General features: G+C 37.6%; 1 protein-coding gene across 2 annotated transcripts in view; it reads right to left on the bottom strand.

Moving 5' to 3' along the window:
• Positions 1-2,943: 2,943 nt before the first annotated feature.
• Positions 2,944-18,099, bottom strand: part of pde1cb (phosphodiesterase 1C, calmodulin-dependent b) — a 27,305-nt gene continuing 12,149 nt past the window's right edge. For both annotated transcript variants that reach the window (XM_015018199.1, XM_015018201.1), the window contains 7 exons: positions 11,399-11,519; positions 10,248-10,329; positions 9,869-9,989; positions 8,212-8,387; positions 7,156-7,389; positions 6,827-6,889; positions 2,944-6,586 (listed from right to left, as the gene is read on the bottom strand). In XM_015018199.1, coding sequence (XP_014873685.1) covers positions 6,570-6,586; positions 6,827-6,889; positions 7,156-7,389; positions 8,212-8,387; positions 9,869-9,989; positions 10,248-10,329; positions 11,399-11,519 — 814 coding nt within the window. In that variant the 3' untranslated portion in view covers positions 2,944-6,569. The remainder of the gene's footprint in view (positions 6,587-6,826; positions 6,890-7,155; positions 7,390-8,211; positions 8,388-9,868; positions 9,990-10,247; positions 10,330-11,398; positions 11,520-18,099) is intronic.

Raw genomic sequence — 18,099 nt, 5'->3', positions numbered from 1 at the left:
ATATATATATATATATATATATATATATATATATATAGTTAACAGCATTTATCTCATTCAAGAAAACAGTCACAGTGAAATGTGTGATCAGATTATAATCAGACTGTCCAGATGGACTTTGCTGAACTGAAAAACCAACTTCTAAATGCAGAATATCAGAATATGAAATGAAACCAATTTTTACGTTTGTCTGCTTTTGTGGACATGTTTTTTTTTTTTTTTATAGATTTTTCTATGTTGTTTTGTCATTTATTTTTGTTGTTTTTATTTCTTAAACATTTTCTCGATTTTTGTTTTAACAATAATATTTCGTCTGTCTTTTACTGAGAGACGTAATTCGTAATTTTATATTTTTGCTCTAGTAATATGATAGACTGAATGATTCGATTATTCAATTGAATAATTTTATAAATAACTGTTACAAAAAAATCAGTTTCAGTATTCAGAAATGAATAATTGACATGATAGGTGATACTAAAGTAAATATTTTATCACAAATATATATTTCATTTTTACACATTAAACACCTTTTTTCCATTGAAAAAAAATAGAATCTCTAACTGTATGACATCTGAGGTATCACGTATCAACATTGGCATCACCTGAACCCAATGTTAATGCACTTGAAAGCTGTAGCTAAAAATTAGGATTATTTCATTTAATATTTATCCCACAACTCTTCATAACTTAAAATAATTTTATATTTTTTAAACATGAATATATATATATTTTTTTTTCTCTGAATTATTTATTTCTCCATCATTGCAATTTATTTTATTTATTTCACCTTTTGCAAATGGCAATTTAGAATCCGGGGAATGTTTTAAGTAGTTTATAGAATATAACAAAGTAGATCATTTCACTCAAGATATCGTTAAAATGAGAATACCAAAAACTTTTGCAGTCCTCATTTCATTTTTTTTTTTTTTTAAAGTGATGTAATTATAGACTCCAGCTGGTGTGTGCTGCTGGACAAGATACAAGTTTTAGCCCAGGTTGTGTCACGTTGCTGCTGTTCGGCTCCCTCAGAGCAAATCTCTCTGCAGGTGTGGCTGATTTCTTTTAAATGGGAGAAAAAGCAAACTGATTAGCAGGTCCAGGTAAGATCCGTGCAGCTTTTTTTTTTTCTCCCCCGCCAGTGGCTGTGTGATTAAATCACATGAAGCAAGTCTCAAGGAGCAGCTTAATGAAGGGACAAGCTGGTGAATGCCTCCGTACCCTCCTCCCCCTCACGTCCTCCTGCTCTCCCTCCAACGAGCAGCACTGGAACTCGGCCCAAGCCTGGGACATCAGGCTGGGTGGAGCATGGACACACACACACACACACACACACACACACTAACAGACACGTAAGGACCTTGTTTAATGCTGCTTAATGTACTTATCCATCACTTTGTTTGGCATCTAAGAAAGAAACAGTTCGATTACAGGGGATCTAAACATACACGTAAACATAAAACTCCTGACTTGCAGCACAAACACAAAGCCAGAGAAAGATTGACAAAATGATGTAGCAGACTCCACAGGACACATTCTCTATCCAGCTACCCTTGACTGGAGTTAATACAGCTAAGAAACTCATTTACACATTTTACTACCAAGTGGATTTAATTGAGAAAAGAAAAAAAAAAAAAAAAAAAAAAAAAAAAAACAGCAGCTCTGTAAATCAACAGTGAGCCAAACGAACAAAGAAATCCGACAAATCTTCCTTTACAGCTGCTCCAAATATCTCGCTAAGGCCAGAAAATAAGCAATAAAATCTCTTTAAAACACTGTTGATAGCTTTTGGTTACAGGCAGTCCCTGCTCACACGCCTGGCACTGGTCTTTTATGGCGAGGAACCTAATACAAGATTTCTGTTCTAGTGCAAACACAGTGGCCATAGGCACCGAGGAACAGCTGCCATATAATTGAATTAACATTCGCCTTCTGCTCCGGCACTCAGCGCTGTGCTGAGAAGTCATACGAAAACCTTCTCTGAGCTCCATCAACCTGCCCATGAATATGCATGCTGCTGGTGATAAATATGCGCTCTGTGTCTAATGTTTGTGGAGTTGCCTGCACAACGAATAAAGAGTTATACCGTGTAGACCGTCTTGGGGATTGACATGGTATATATCAAGTTGGTTGATCTTTCTTTCTTTTTACCGCCACAGGCCCCCTGAGGATGAGAGCCGTGGTACCTCAGACGCTTCGATGAGATTTAAAGTCTAACAGAGACATCTAGTGGACACGTGCTTTGTTGTAGTAGTAGCACAATGTCTCACTGAGTTTTAGAGATTTTCTAACCTTGGTCACCATCCTCCTCATTATTAGTTGTAGGAGGCATTGGTGCAAAAATACAGCTCTAAATAGCCCACTGCACTGAACCCCATTGAAAACCTCATGGTTATTCCACCAAATATTGATTTCTGAACTCTTCCTGAGTTAAAACTTTAGTATTGTCGTTTCTAAATGAGTATGAACTTGTTTTCTTTGCGTTATTTGAGGTCTGAAAGCGTTGCATCGTTTTCATGATTTTTGACCATTTCTCATTTTCTGCAAATAAAAACTAAATGTTTGCTTGGCATTTTGGAGACATAGAATAAAAGAACAATGTTCATTTTACTCAAACATACACCTGTAAAGAGCAAAATCACATAAACTGATCATTTCAAGTGTGACGTAGTGTAATAAACTCTGAAAACTCACCAGTTTCTGCAATAAATCTATTTGGGTTTTGAATTAATATACTGAAAACAATTACTTTTCAGTGAAATTCTCGTCGTGAACAGGTAGTGATGCCAGGAAAAGCCCAGATTATTACAGTTTAGGCATTTTTGTTTAGCGTTACGTGCATCTGTTCTATTAACGGACCAGAAGTTGAAATCTGTACAATTTAACATCTGACAATTTTTAGGTTGTAGTGTAGAGGTGCAGAAATGAAGACAGGCACACATGATCTGAGCCCTTTGAGTTCAGATTTATTGATACGGCTGTGCAGTCACAGAGCATGGTGGCACACACGGCCGCCTGGCCAGCATGGGACAGTGACACACACATGCACGTGCGCTCGCTCGCTCACACACACTCATTCACACACGCACGCGCACACACACACACACGCTCCTTGTCATTCTGTCCACTCAAGAGAGGCAGAGGACGATTATTACCAGCTTTTAAAACAATTCATCAACTTCTGTACGCTGGCATGTTGCAGCTGGGATCTTCAGTTATGATAATTGTGTTGCTACAGTTTTATGAACCAAAACAGATCAACGTCGTCAGTTAATTGGGTTATCTAAAACACATCGCTGTTGTATCTCCAATGAGTTGTTTGGCCAGATTTATGCAGTCCACCGCATCTCTTTGTTTAATCCTCTCTCTCTCTCACAGCCACTCATCTAATCACACTCATCGACAGAGCAGGTCACAGTGAGGAGATCAGAAATGCACGTTAAGTATTTTTGCAGCACACACACACACGCGCACCCACGCGTTACATCCATCTACTCTCAGTCATTAGATCACTGGTTGCTGAGATCAGTCGTTACAGAGAGACAAAACAGGGAAACAAAGCATTAAACAGACCGTTTGATTGTAACCAGAACAAAACACCATTTTAAGAAGTCTTTACAGATCAGCAATACAGCTATGTTCCTATGGTGGTCGGTATAAAGTCCTGTTAAATGTTTATATATTATAGGCTATCACAGTAGCTAGAAGAACGTAGAGCAAAAACTACAAGTCTGTACATGTGTTGGTCTCTTGGTGCAGAAAAGATATTCTGCTTTTACCAAGCGTCAGGCAGCCTATTACAATGATGTTTTTATTTCTAATATTTAAAGATTGTTGCACGTTACGTTAACAGTTTCAATTTTTTATTTTATTTTTTTATTCTGACTTCAGCGCTGGTGAAGAAAAACAAGGTCGACAAACGCACAGGGGAGACGAGAGATAAAACGAAAAGGACTGATTAAAAAGGCGCAAACAGTCGAATAAAACTGAAAAACGGACACTACGCCACGCCGCCTAGCTATAAAATAGACTTCTCTGAATGAAAGTGAGCAAAATATAGCGCAATATCTAGCTTTAAAAATACTATATTCTGCAACATTAATCTTTAAAAACAAGATCGTCTCAGCCGAATCCCTAAGTGTGAAAAACTGTAAGGAGAACTCGACTAGCGGTTCGGCCGCGCCGGGATCAGCGCGGGTTTTAACGACATCACTGAACGCGTTTACAGGTGTTACTTGTGACGTGGAAAGTACAGATAGAGGCACACATTCAGCCAGCTGGCTTGCTAACCACTGACTGCATCTTTTCGATGGAAAGTAGCATATGGTTTCAGTGCATGAGAAACTGCTGTAACCCATCAGAAGCTGGTTATAAAAAAAAAAAAAAAACATGGATACAAAAACAATCCTTCCCTCACTTTTTATATATATGTTTTCATAATTTCTTTTAAATGTTCAATCCTCTAAAATGTTTGGATATAACCATGTGGTGCAATATAATATACAAAGGTACCTTCTAAAGCTTAAACTTCACACAGTAAATGTGGTTAATTTCATAGAAAAAAACCCCAAAAAACTTTGAGGTCTAAGGAAAAAAAAAAAAAAAAAACATCCATCACTTAGCAAATACTGCCCAGATGTGTCTTTTCTTTTTCTGCAAATTAATGTGCTGAGCAAAGTGCATTACAAAGGTGCCGATTTAAAACTTTGTCACATTTTGTTGCGTTACAACCACAAACTTTAATGTATTACAAAGGAATTTTATACCATATAGAGCAGTATTTTTGAAGTGGAGAGGAGAGCATCATGCTTTGGGGTGACTTCTGTTCAGCAGCGAAAGGGAAGCTACTCGGACGTGATGAGAACATGAGTTAAGCTAAATGCTCTTGATTTAATCTTAGCGAGTTGCTGTAATAGCACCCGATGGTGGCTGTACAAAACAGCGATTCGGGGCAGGATTTATGTGCCCAGTTTTCAGAAAATGTTGAAAAATAGTTTTCTTCACAGCTATGCGTTACTCTGTCACAACAAATCCAAACAAAGCAAATAAAAGTTTGTGGTTCCAACACGACGTAAAGTGGAAACCTTACACAAATCATAAATACCTTTGCTAGGCACTGCATAAAGTGAGAATTGACCCACATGTCCAATATGGTACATATGCAAAAGTGCGCAATAAGTACATATTTTATATACAACATCACAGGCCTTGAAATCCTGGCAAAGAGAAGCAGATACGCTTTGGATTCGCAGCCTGAGATGCGTCGCAGGAGCGTGAAAGTTTCGGCAGCCTAAGTGGCGTACGGGCGCACTGTAAACACGCTGATTGAATGTCACACCAGCGACCAAGAAGGGGAAGCTGTTTTGACAAAACTACTCTGCAGAACTAAAGCAAAACTGAACACTGATAAAAAAATAAAAAATAAATAAAATAAAAATAATTAGCAACAATGTTGAGCTCTTGCTACAGCTTCAAAACACATCAGAAGGCATCAAGTAAACACACAATGTGACAATATTAGACACATGTAGTGCATAAATTGTACAGGAAATTGATGCAAAACAAATGCACTTTCAAAAAGATAAACAAAAACATTGTATTTACAAAAAAAAAAAAAAGAACTCGAATGCATCTGAGCGTGTGATATGTTAAAATTGCAAAAAGCTGCTTTCTAATTTTTGGACTTTTTTTTCACAAATATCTTACATTTTATCTCAAAAATATTTCCCTCACTGGATGGCTGATGGATTTATGTTCCATATTCAACCATTAATAAACATTTAATATATGTACAGAAAAGAAAAAAAAAAACACACAAAAAAACCCATTTGCATCTGGCTGTAAAGAATACAAATGCATTTAAATTGCAAAGAAAGTAAACACAAAATATTTTCTTTTTGTGGCTTTAGCAACCATAAGGAGCGCTCAAAGGAAAATTGTTTTGTAAGTTAGTCTAGATTTATTTAAGGAGTACTTGGTAATAAAACAGTAGTGCTGAAGATCTGTGGCAAGAATCTCAAATTACTGTACAGACATATAATCTACATGCAGAATAGGCGTTTGTAGAAGTCCCTCTAGATATGCATCTATTCTGCATATGTGGTAGTAAGTCGCAACAAATCTCTTAACTCCCATCTCCCAACAAATAAATCTAATATAGATGTATCCAGAATGTGGAAGTGGGACTTTTAAAACAGCTACAAGAGTTGAGTTTGAAAAAAAAAAAAATGCAATAAAAAGGAAAATAAAAGAACGCTGCCCAAACTATCACAAAAACAAACTAGTTTCCAAGTGGTGACACCGTTATAGCCACTGGATGGAAACAAACCTCTTCATTATTATTATAATTTTTTTTTTAATTATTTAAAAAAAAAAAAGCAGGAAATAAGGAATAATTCACCTGACTGTTTATAAATGGTGAAAACATACATGTGATAGAAGCTGTTGAAATGCAAAGACATGAACAAAAAAAGGAAGCAAAGGTGTCAGTTTTTCAGTCGTCTGTAGAGGGCAGCAGAGTCCAACTTCAATCTTTAAACAGCAATCAGTGTCGCCATGACGCTCCTCTGCTGTTATTCCATCGCTGCCTCTGTTTGGATGCAACAGGATACGTACTTTAGACATTTTGAAATTAAGTTTTACCAAAATCATCATTTGTACATCAATCATTGTGACGACTCCCTAGTTTGCTGTCTAGATGTGTTATTTCGTATCTTGTTCATACCTTCTGGCACATAAACATCTGTTTTTCTCTGAATGTTTCATTAGATCTTTATGACAGCCACTTTGGTGTTCTGTCAATAATTCATAATTGTCATCTTACACCCACCACTCATTCCTTTGTTCCTGTTTTCTTCACCATCAGGAGATTCGCCCCCCTCTGAGAACTCACCTGAAAAGCCAAAATACCAGTTTTATACTTATGAAACTTATATATATATATATATATATATATATATATATACACCCCCACAATGGTCAAAAGGAAATGTTTTAAATGCTGTTAATTGTGGCTCTTTAAAGAAGGTAAAAGCTTCATAAAAACGGGAGTTTGGAAAATTGAGATCTGCGCATCTTTTAACACAAGACCAGTTTGTATGTCAGATCACGATGTTGAAGTTTTGTCACCAGCGGAATTAGAAAGTCCAGCTGACGTACCGTTCTGCAGCAGGGGACTCTGGTGTGACGTCTTCCCAGGGGGGTTCGCCTGCTTCGGTTCCCCTGTGTTTCCATCTGGTGACCTGCTGACCTCTGCTGACTCTGGCACCTTGCTGTCTGACTTGTTCTCCTTCTGTTCAGGGTATTCAGACTCTGCCTGGACCTCCTGCGGTTCCATAGCCTCCTCCTGCTGAGCTCGCTCTTCTGCCTCCTTTTTGGCTCTCTCTTCCGCTTCTGGAGTCACATGAGAGATTAAGGTTGTTTGGCAAAGTGGAGCCTCCATCAATCAGCTAGTATTGACTTCATTTAAGTGGTTTGTTCTGGTTCAGACTCCATACAAAGTAAGATCTTAAAATCTTCTAAAGTTAAAACAACCATTTACACTTTTGACCACTTGAGGGCAGCCAAAACTTGCTTTCAAGAGAACGTTACTGTTCAACACTCAGAAAGGAGAGCTGGGCCTCTTTTGGCTCATATTTACATTTCACCAGCAGAAAAAGCTTTGCGAATGAGAGGTGCCACATTTTCAACAACCAAGTTGTCCAGTTCTTCCACATTAAACACTTAAGAGCACTAAGACTTACATGGCTCAGAACATAGACTCTATATACAATGATTTCATTTGATTTGGCCTGATCTGCTTAGGAAACCTTTGCATCTTAGTCCATTTATTAGCTTCAGACAGACTTCAGAATGTTTCGCTGATTTACTCCTTTCAGTCAATTATCACAGCCTTTTCACTTTGTTCTTAGTGCCAACAAACAAAAAAGTGCCAAACTCCTTACAACGCTCGCTAGAACGTCTGCCAACTTAGTTTGTTTATACTACCTGCTGCACAAAAAAAAAAAAAAACAAAAAAAAAAAAACAAAGTGAAAAATAATGGCCTGCCCGGGAGGGAGGTAAACATCTGAGTAAAACTAAATTAAACTTCGCTTCAAGCTAAAAGCAGTTCATCTTTATATTCCATTTTTTCCCCCCTCTATCAGAAATGCTGCGGTTTTTACAGCTTTATATGTTTTGCTGCAAAATGACGAACTGTGAAGGTTAAACCGTACCTTTGGTAGCCTGGGCTTTCCATCTTTCCCTGTTCTGATAAACTTCCTCATTCCACAAGGCCTTGAAGTTTTTAATGTCCACCGTCAGAAGGGAGCTCTGGCCAGACGAGCTGCTGTCAGATCCCATGCTCTTCACACTGTGCCTCTTGGTTTCATCTGAGCTAATACTGTTTAGACTGAAAAGAAAAGAAATACATTTAAGATTAACAGTAAAACTCCAAGACGACAACAAGTTGACAGCCTTAGTTTCTGCAGAGAGGCATCTATGACAGGATGTTGGTTTGAACTGTAAACTAACAGAATAACACTTGTATCCCTTTAGTTAAGTTGCTAATGATATATGATATTTCCTATTTTTCTTGGTACTAAATCTACAATTAAACACATACTGATGTTCATATTTTCACAAATAACTTGAAAGCAATAAATGTGAAAAAGGATAAATTACAATAAATAAAGCAGAAGTGGTAAAAGATATGAGCCCTTTTGTTTGTCTGTGCTGGTCTAACTAGCTTTGAATAGTGACATAAATGTGATTACTTGGTTTTGTATTTTCAATAAATTTGCAAAACTCTAAAAAAAATGTTTACACCTTGTCATAATGAGGTATTTGTGTGCAAAAGTTGGAGGAAACAGGTAAATTTAATACAATCTGGAATAAGGCTGTATTATTCCAAACGTGGGAAAAGTGAAACTCTGTGAATACTTTCCGGACGAACCCAACGTAGATAAACAAAGGGAGACTGAAAGAGCAGATACAGCTACAGACTACTGAGCAGATTTAAATGCTGTCAATAAACTGCATGAGGAAAGCTGTAAACACCCAGGTGTCTATAAGCACAGCTGCACTATGCAAGTTTTACACTGTTTGCTTCAACCGGAGCCTCACTGAGTAATGGTAATGATGGCTGCAGAAGAGAAAGGCTGGGCTCAAATTTATGTTCAGTTGCAAGCATGGCTGCAGAGCCAGACAGTTAAAGGACTGGTTTATTATCCAATAAAAGTGCTTTCCAAGATGGAAAGTTCCTTTAAACAATCCTTTTCGGTGCAGCTCACTTGTTAAAAACACAATATTAAAGGGAACTGAGCCTTACTCATGTGTCACCTCTCACAGCCTTGCACGTAGCTGATATAGAAGGAGACTGGAGGAAAAAGTACCGAGCCAACAAATTAAACCAGTGGAGAGAAAATCACTTCCTTTTGTATCTCCTCAGGCAAATGTGTAAGCCAGGCCAGCTTGAAGGCTCATTCGTGATCATGGATGATGAGCAGAGCTTGACTAGCGTCTCTAAAATGCCAATTTCAAGGTGTGTGGCTCCGCAAGATGAAAGGTGGAGACATTTCCATGCACAGAAATGGATTACTCATGGGAGACTCATCTGCTGTTCTCAATACTTCCATTAGACATGCTGTTGTTGCTGAGGAGCTGTAGCGGTTCGGTCGTGCAATTTAGCGAGCTGTTGCTCAGAAAGATCTTGAGAGGTGAAGGCTCGAAAACAAGAACTACTTCTTTTTTTTTTTTTTTTTTCTTATCGTTGATTAAATAGCCTGGAAGATTAAAATCTATTCACATTTATTCGCAACGCCCTCTGCTTTGCTGTACTACCAAGAAAGCATTTAATAAACATTTTCACCAGAAACTTCTCTCATAACTTACCTGGAGCGTCTAAAGGTGGAAAGGCCAGAGTGGGAGGCCTCGTCGATGAGCGGAGTGACGATGCGCTCCATCATGTCGGTCAGCACAGTGAAGGTGGGAACCACAATGAAGTCTATGAACCCTGGTGACAAACATTTCAGGAAGAGTTATTGTCAGCACACCTGTTTGCGCTCTTTTTTTTTTTTTAATCTGCATACTCCAGTTAATGATTAACCGATTACTAAATTAGTTGACAATTATTTCAATAATGATTCAACACGATTAAACTGATTAATTGTTTCAGTCCTAACTATATGCTTCATTTCAAGATTTGAAGAAAGGAAAAACAAAACTTCAGTGTTTTTGTCCTAACAGAAGCAAAATGCTAGAAGCCACTCACCAATCTGAGACTGTGCAACCAACGTCGACTTTCTGTCACACAGTGGAGAGAACGGCAGGCCTAGTTCGGCTTCTTTGTCCCCCTGGAAAAACATCAATTTCAACAGTAAAAGGACTTTAGATTGGATCCAACAAAAAATACACCACATCCTGTAGGCATACAGACAGACCATCAGACATCTGATTTGTCTGAGCCCCACCCGATGTCCTTTCAGGCCACAAATCTGTTTCATTTTCTCCTCCAGTTTGTCACAAACCACTAAGATGGGCAATGGAGAGGCGATATTCTTTGGAGAAGCTATTTGTTGTCGATTCACATCCCAAGAGACAAAGGCCTTGTAGAAGCAGGCATGATGACAATGGCAATGAAAATGAAAACAATAAATATTAACAAAGAAACTGATGAATGGATTGGTGCATCATTTACACCTATGTCGCTTTCGATAATGTTTACAAATACATATTTTATAATTCATAGACTACTGTTTTATTGAATAGGACACACATTTTAATCTTCCATGGTGTCTGTCTCTTTATTGAATTACTTACGAATGCATAACCCGCATGTAAAGATTTATTTTATTTTTTCTGAGGGAATCTTCTGCCGAGGTTCTTTATTAAAACAGTTAGTCATTAACAACATCATTTTATTCTCGAACTTGAACAGTAGAGACAAAATAAATCAGCTGTATTGCACTGATATTATTAGAATCCTCTACTTCATCTGCCTTTAAAAGAAATCTAGATTCACTTCCGTAGCCTCTCTCTTTTCTTGACATGCATTTCAAAAACTTCTCTACTTCATTTAGGTGATGCTGATTAAATGACTGGAGTTTTTTTTTCCAAGTATTTCAATAACTTGTCAGAAGTTCAACAAACCCTGTGCTCTCTTTGGGGTGTATACATTTACCATAAACCCGAACCTTTTTTATTTATTTATTTATTTATTTTTGATAAAACTGGAGTATTTAACATCCAATTGTCAAATTTTGCATAAGGTATTTCCCTGAATCAGTTTTAGTAACAAATAACCAATACACTGCCAGTTTAAAAGAAACACCATCGTACTGACATCAACAGATCATTTTTTTTCAAAATAAATTTCAAAAGCCACCAAAGCTTCCAGTGACAATGCCAGGAGAACTCACTCACCTGTCTGAAGAACTCCTCAAGCAAGGAGGTGGTCCATCGGTGGTGCAGGTCCCAACTTTTGGCTGGATGGCTGATGTCAGCTGTGTGGAGAAGTAGGGAGAGAGCCTTGGGCTTGTCGATGCTGTAAAAGAGGAAAAAGAAAAACAGACACAAATTTAAAAAAAAAAAAAGGAAGGTCATACTTATATTATCAGTTTCTCTCTCTAAGATACAGAAGTGTTGAATGTTTTATCTATGGTAAAAACACCATACCAGTATAAGGTTAGACAAAAGTATGGAAGCAATCTATAGCACAGCTCAGTTGGTTAACTGGTAGTCTATGGAGACAAAACATAAAAAAGCCCAAGTGAAATAAGATGTGTTAGAACTCTAAGCTCAGGGGTTGTAAAGCTATTATTGTGATGGCAAAATTGGCAAATAAGAAAAAAACTGATGACATGTATTTGTTGTTTGCTCAACAACAACAAAATTATAAAAAGACAAAAAAAATAAATAAATCGACAGCTATACAGAACATATCCTCAAGAGATTTCTGTTTAAATTGGATGAAATCACTATAATTAGTACAACAGCTCGAGCTGTTGGTCAAAATCCTCCTGTATCTCTCATTTTATGCAACAATATGAACAGCCACAGCCATAATCATCTAATTCTCACCTCCGCCTACACAGCTATTGTTCAGCACCAACCGCTGATCAAACGAATCGTGAGGAGGTGGCCATGGAAGCTGAGGAAACTTCGAAATGCTGTGATGAGGCCACTGACTGGGACGCACTGGGTGAGTGACACTGTGGTGACATCAATGCCATGACTATGTGACAAACTGCATTATCTGTGGAGAGCACAATCCCCAGCAGTACAATGAGGCGCTTTCCACAATAACAAGCCCTAGATTGTCATTATCTGAAAAGGCTGCTGAACATAAGGAAAAGAGCCGTCTGGGGGTGAGATACAGAGAGTTACTGAAGAGTGAGCTTGGAAAGCTTAACGATAGTGCAACGCTGTTGACAGTGAAACGCTCGAGAGCAATCGTTGGCAGAGCAGCGTGTGGGATGTCTGGTCAGAGATGAAAAAGATCTCTTACTTCAAGGTGAAGGGTGATCAGATTGAGGTAACCCTGGACAGAGCCCATTATTTTTGAACAATTTCCTTTAAAGAAGGTAAACTCATAAGGATGTGCAGCATTGCTCTCTCCTGCCTCTAGACACACAGACTTCACAGCCTCCTTGAAACCAAAGATTTTCAATACACCGTTTAGTGTCATCCTTAGACCTGAATCATTGCCCTTGGCAACATTCAACATTCATATCATCATACATAGCAACTTAAACTTGCGTTTTTACTTTCTTCTCTCATGCAGAAAGAAGAGAAGGCAGCTGGAATGACTGAGCACAAAAAAGGCTGTAAATAAAGATAATGTTAGCTCCAGGATCGCTATGTGCGACTTCGGAGTACCGGAGTCTGGGTTCTAGACATTCTGTTTTCTGACAGCGCCTGAAGAAAAACCTCAGTCATCTGCCCACAACAGCTAAAGACCAGCCACTCTAATACCCCACATCATAAAAGCAAAAAGTTTTTTTTTTTTCGTTCCTTCTGTATATACACCCAGACCCACTGTAGTTTTATTGCTATCACAGAGTCAGAGCTGTAGATGAAACCACTAAAACCACTCTCTTGCAGACAAATAGGCAAGCTCAACTCCGATGATTATATTCTTCGATATCGCCAGTATTTCAAGGATGAATCTGTCTGTGTCAAGCTTCTCACATTTAAAAGCACTTAGAATCCTCAGTTTTTGAAACAAGAATAAAGAATGTATGTGGGAGAGGAAGGAGTCAGCAAGACCACCAAAGAAACTTATCTCCAAGTCAGCATGTCAAGGAGATTTAAGGATGCTGTAGAGTTGCCCAACTTAAAGGGGGATTTTCTTGGGGAGTGCCTTCTGACCGAGTTACTAGAACCAATGATTAAAAGTAGGGATGCAATGATATGAAAATTTGGGCCGATATTGAGAAGCGATATTATTGCAGCTCTGCAAAAAAAATTCAGAAACCACTGCACTGAACCCTATTGAAAACCTCCTGGTTATTCCACCATATACTGATTTCTGAACTCTTCCTGAGTTAAAACTTTAGTATTGTGGTTTCTAAATGAGTATGAAATTCTTTTCTTTGCTTTATTTGAGGTCTGAAAGCACTGCATCTTTTTTGTGATTTTGACCATTTCTCATTTTCTGCAAATAAAATCTACATTTTTGCTTGGAATTTCAGAGACATGCTGTCAGTAGATCATAGAATAAAAGAACAATGTCCATTTTATTCAAAAATATCAGAGAAACTGATCATTTTAAGTGGTCTCTTATTTTTTTCCAGACATGTATTTCTGCTATGGCCAATTACCAATATTTACCCATATACTATATGTTATGTATATATTTTATTACTCTTTTGACTGCACTACTTTCTTTACCATTGCTTCTGTCCTTCAGTTAAACTCCCCACAGTCCTGTGCTGCATCACTGTCACATGGCAAAACAAATACCACACAACCAACCTCCTGCACTCATCGTCCAGAAACAAATGGCAACAAGATGGGAATAAATATCGTTTGATAACATCAGCCCAGTTTTATATATCCCACCAATATCAACATGTTGGAAATTATATAGGCCCGTACCAATGTAGCCCTAATGCCAGTTAGATATTCCATATGTTCTATTGGAGTTTACCAGCAAATACAGCAAATTTATGTAAACAATGAATATTTCAAGTATTGACTTTTCTTTGTCGTCCTTATTTGCCTACTTTCTGACAGGTTTCAGGCCCACACTGTGTATGCTTTGTTGGAAGAAGTGGAACACAATCTTATCTAATTTTCTATTCATGGCAATGGTGTGAGGCAGAATCATGCCCACCTCATTGGTTCAGAAACAGTACCATATAGAGACTGAAAGTCATTTAAAGATGTTACTAACAATCCAAAATATGACTTGTGGTAGGAGATAACCATGCCCCAGTTTTCTACTGTTCTACTGTCTCTGCTATGCATGTTTTTAGTCTAAACCTAGTATTTTTATCGAACAAAAGAGGCTTCTATGCTGCCCTTGTTGTAAAAAGACCATCAAAACGTCTTTGCATTATGATGCTTTCAAATGCACAGACAAACAATATTGAAGTTGAGCAGGCTATAAACTGGAGGCAGCACAACGTCCTAGACCTTGACAGTCATTTTGGATAAGCTGAAGCTTTCATTACAGCCGCTGAATCTTTCTTCTTGAAGTTCTAGATGATCTGAAGAAGTGCTGCTTTGTTAGTAATATTGTTTGCACTTATTTCCTTGCATGCAAGGCTAATTAGATGCTAAGGAGAAAAAAAATGGCGTTATGCCGTTTTTTGGAGTTAGTCATTGCAGACAAAAGGGGCTCATTATTTCAAGAACATCTGCCCCTGTTTGTTCCAGTGAATTTAACTGCACTCATTTAAAGCTTCATTATTGTTATGTATGCTTGTGAATGAAGTTAATAAATAGTTTTGTGAAAATGCAGAAATGCGGGCTTGTTTTTTGTTTGCAAAGTGAATTTTATGAAATAATACAGGTCGTTTCAGCGACTTGATCACTCCGCGCAATAATCTTCAAACAATAAGGACCGTCAGCACAAAAATCATGCCATAACATTAGCAACAAAGCATTTGCTTCATCATAGAGCATCTAAAAAAATCTATGCATGCTTGGGACTCCTCCAGAGCACTTAGAGGTGACATAATTACAACAATGACACACAAGTACCTAAATTATATGGCCAGAAGTGCTCCCACTTTCACCCAATATCCAGATAAAGCAATAGAATAACTTGAGTCAGAGACAGCTTTATTTCTGCTGCAATAAAGGCTAATAGGTGGTTACCAGTCACAAAATACCAATAACACAGAGAAAACACCTTTAGGTCAAAATATAGAACATGACTATTTCTTATTTCTTGTGTTTTTGTTCCATCTTTCGTTTACTCTGACCATTTTTTTCAGTTTAAATTTCTTGAGGCTCACAGCCAGAGATGAGGGATAAATAAGCCATTGCTGTAGAACCTTAACTTGCAAATAAACAACAAACTACAGTTTCATTTTAAATACAACTCATCCATCCATTCATGGACAGACTCCCCACTGTCTCCATGTCATGACAGTATAATATGAGACTGATAATCTGTGAAAAGATCCCCTCCACTGTCTGAAGAAAAGCATGGCTACCTGTCAAAAACAGTCTGTCAACCTCGTGTATGCGCTGCTAAATGGGCTAGTAGCAAAGAAACAACTTACTGTTGCAGGAAAATTGTTTATCTGTCATCAGTGACCATGCTCACTAGCTCGAGCATTCATGCCTCCCTCTACTGATGGGGAGAAGCTGTAGTGTAGCAGAGAGCAAGGGCGAAGGCTTGAGGGGATTTGTGAGCAGCAGGTATACAATCATGACTGACAGCACCGAGACCCTCCTCCTGGCTCTGATTGGTTGTTTCTAGTTAGCACTGGGAGCACTGAGAGAAGCCAGAGGAGCTCAATTTTGTCACAGATCATCTGTCTCGCTATACTGTCATTACATTGTGACAGTATAACAATTTTTATAAAAGTTACATACTGCAGCTATAATAACTTACTGTGACATAAAAACTTCCTCTACACTGTTGCTTGTGAATAAGATATAAAACAGCTATGGTACTGAGCTACTGATCCACAAGAAAAGCTTAATATGCATTAAGACAGTAAAGAAAGGTTGTGTCTTTTTATAACATGCATGTAAAGATAAGGTTTTAACATTTTAACATTATGTGGATGCTAAATAATGCTTCTAATGTAAGCTATTAAATGGCCACTCATAACAGAAGATGATCCAAAGAGAGAAGAAAAAAAAGCCCTCTTTAATCATACTGCCACCATTAGGCTAATCGGTCCTCTGCCCTGGATCGCAGCGTGAAGATGCACCATCCCACCTCATCAGAAATGGTGTGTAAAATACCACCTGATAACCATATCCAAATATCTTGTTTAATGGACTGATGCCTGAACGAACAGGCACAGACAAATATGAAAAAGAGGCAGACTAAATGGAAGAGACACACAAAGTACACAAAAACACTCTGCACGTGTACACACAGCACAAGGTTAAACAGGGGTGAGAGTGACTGGCTTCCATTTTGCTGTGTTCCATTTGTGGCAGATTGAGTCTTGAAGTGCGCTCTAGCAGGCCTGCAGCACACTGGTTTGAATTACTTCACATTAAAGTCTTTTCAGCTCCACCGCCGCCTGCAGACTGTAATCGTGTATTTATGTGTGTAAGGACTATACTGGACTGATTACCCTGCAGTCAGCACTTTTTGTCTTAAAGATATATCCATATAAGGTGATACATATATTATATATGTATGAAATAGATGGATTGGGAGATGTTCTGGGATGTTACCATAATCGGAAGAGAATAGTCTGAAGGTTAACAAGTCCTTTGCCGCCTGCTTTTTGTAGAAGCTGTGGCAGTGATGACTCATCATGTTATGTGATAGTTTGTGTGATAGCTCTTTTATTTCTCTTCTCCAGCTGCAGCCCTTTAGTACAACAACCGCCAGCTATCACTAGGGCCCTGTGCTCGAAGTGTGCAAAAAGGAAGTTCTGTTAGGAAGTACTGGAAGTTGCACACAGCACACAGACCTCAGGTCTGCCTGAAAATGCTTATAGAAATCATAAGTTGAAGTGAATTTTTAAGTGAACTTTACAAAAATTTTTGTTCTTTGTTTACTGAATGTCTTGTTAAGGCAGTATTTTCATCTCATATGCATAAGAAAGCTAAACTAAAATAAACAAAAAGGATCAGAGAAAGAGGAATTCTTTAAAGATAATCTTAGATTAATCCTTAATCCTTTTCTGAGATTTCTCTGCTTTTGGTAGACTGTAATTTTTTCAGAGATTTTTATATTCCTATTAGGTTTGAATACATTATTAGTCTATTTAAATTCTGGGGCCGGTTTATACTATCATCTACTTTATAGTAAATCATAAGGTTAGTCAGAGTTTCTGTGTCCGGCAAGAACTGCATTAATCTAAATTACATAAACATGTTCACTGAAACTAGTACAAACTAGCAGTACAATTAAATTGTCATTTAAAAGTCTATTTCGCTACACTGGATACTTCCACAACTTTCCCTTTTCTTTTCAGGACCTCAACCTACACAGTTTTTTGTATTGTTTGTTGTGTAGCTTCAAGACATGCATGCAACTTTTTAAGTCAATTAATGCAGATTAAAAACTCCACAAATAAACCGAAATTAGTGATGTACCCACAGTATGACATACAACTGACTACGTTTAATTTGATAAAACTCATTGCTTTTTATGAGTGTTTTTGGTGCAAATATTTTAATTTTGTATGTTTTCTAAACAAAAGCAAACACATGTTAATTTTGCTGTTTATATTTATGTAATCATAATAGCAGTCATAATAATTATTGTCTTTCTGTTTTAAATAAGTGCACTAAATATGTTTTTGCATAAATATGATAAAAGATAAAAAAAAAAAAAAATGATACTGAAAAATGGTGGCCTTTTACTTGTGGTTGTCAATGTCTTTGGTCTTAAAGTTTTTTTTTTTTTTTTTTTTTTATTTTTTTTTTTTTTTTTATTTTTTATTGTTCTAACTTTGGAAAAACATTTGGAAGGG

This window comes from Poecilia latipinna, unplaced genomic scaffold (assembly GCF_001443285.1).
Source record: "Poecilia latipinna isolate Pla-1442-1.1 unplaced genomic scaffold, P_latipinna-1.0 Scaffold2246, whole genome shotgun sequence".
Taxonomy (NCBI): Eukaryota; Metazoa; Chordata; class Actinopteri; order Cyprinodontiformes; family Poeciliidae; genus Poecilia; species Poecilia latipinna.
The sequence above is the reverse complement of the archived record's forward strand: the minus strand, read 5'-3'. Positions and strand labels throughout refer to the sequence as shown.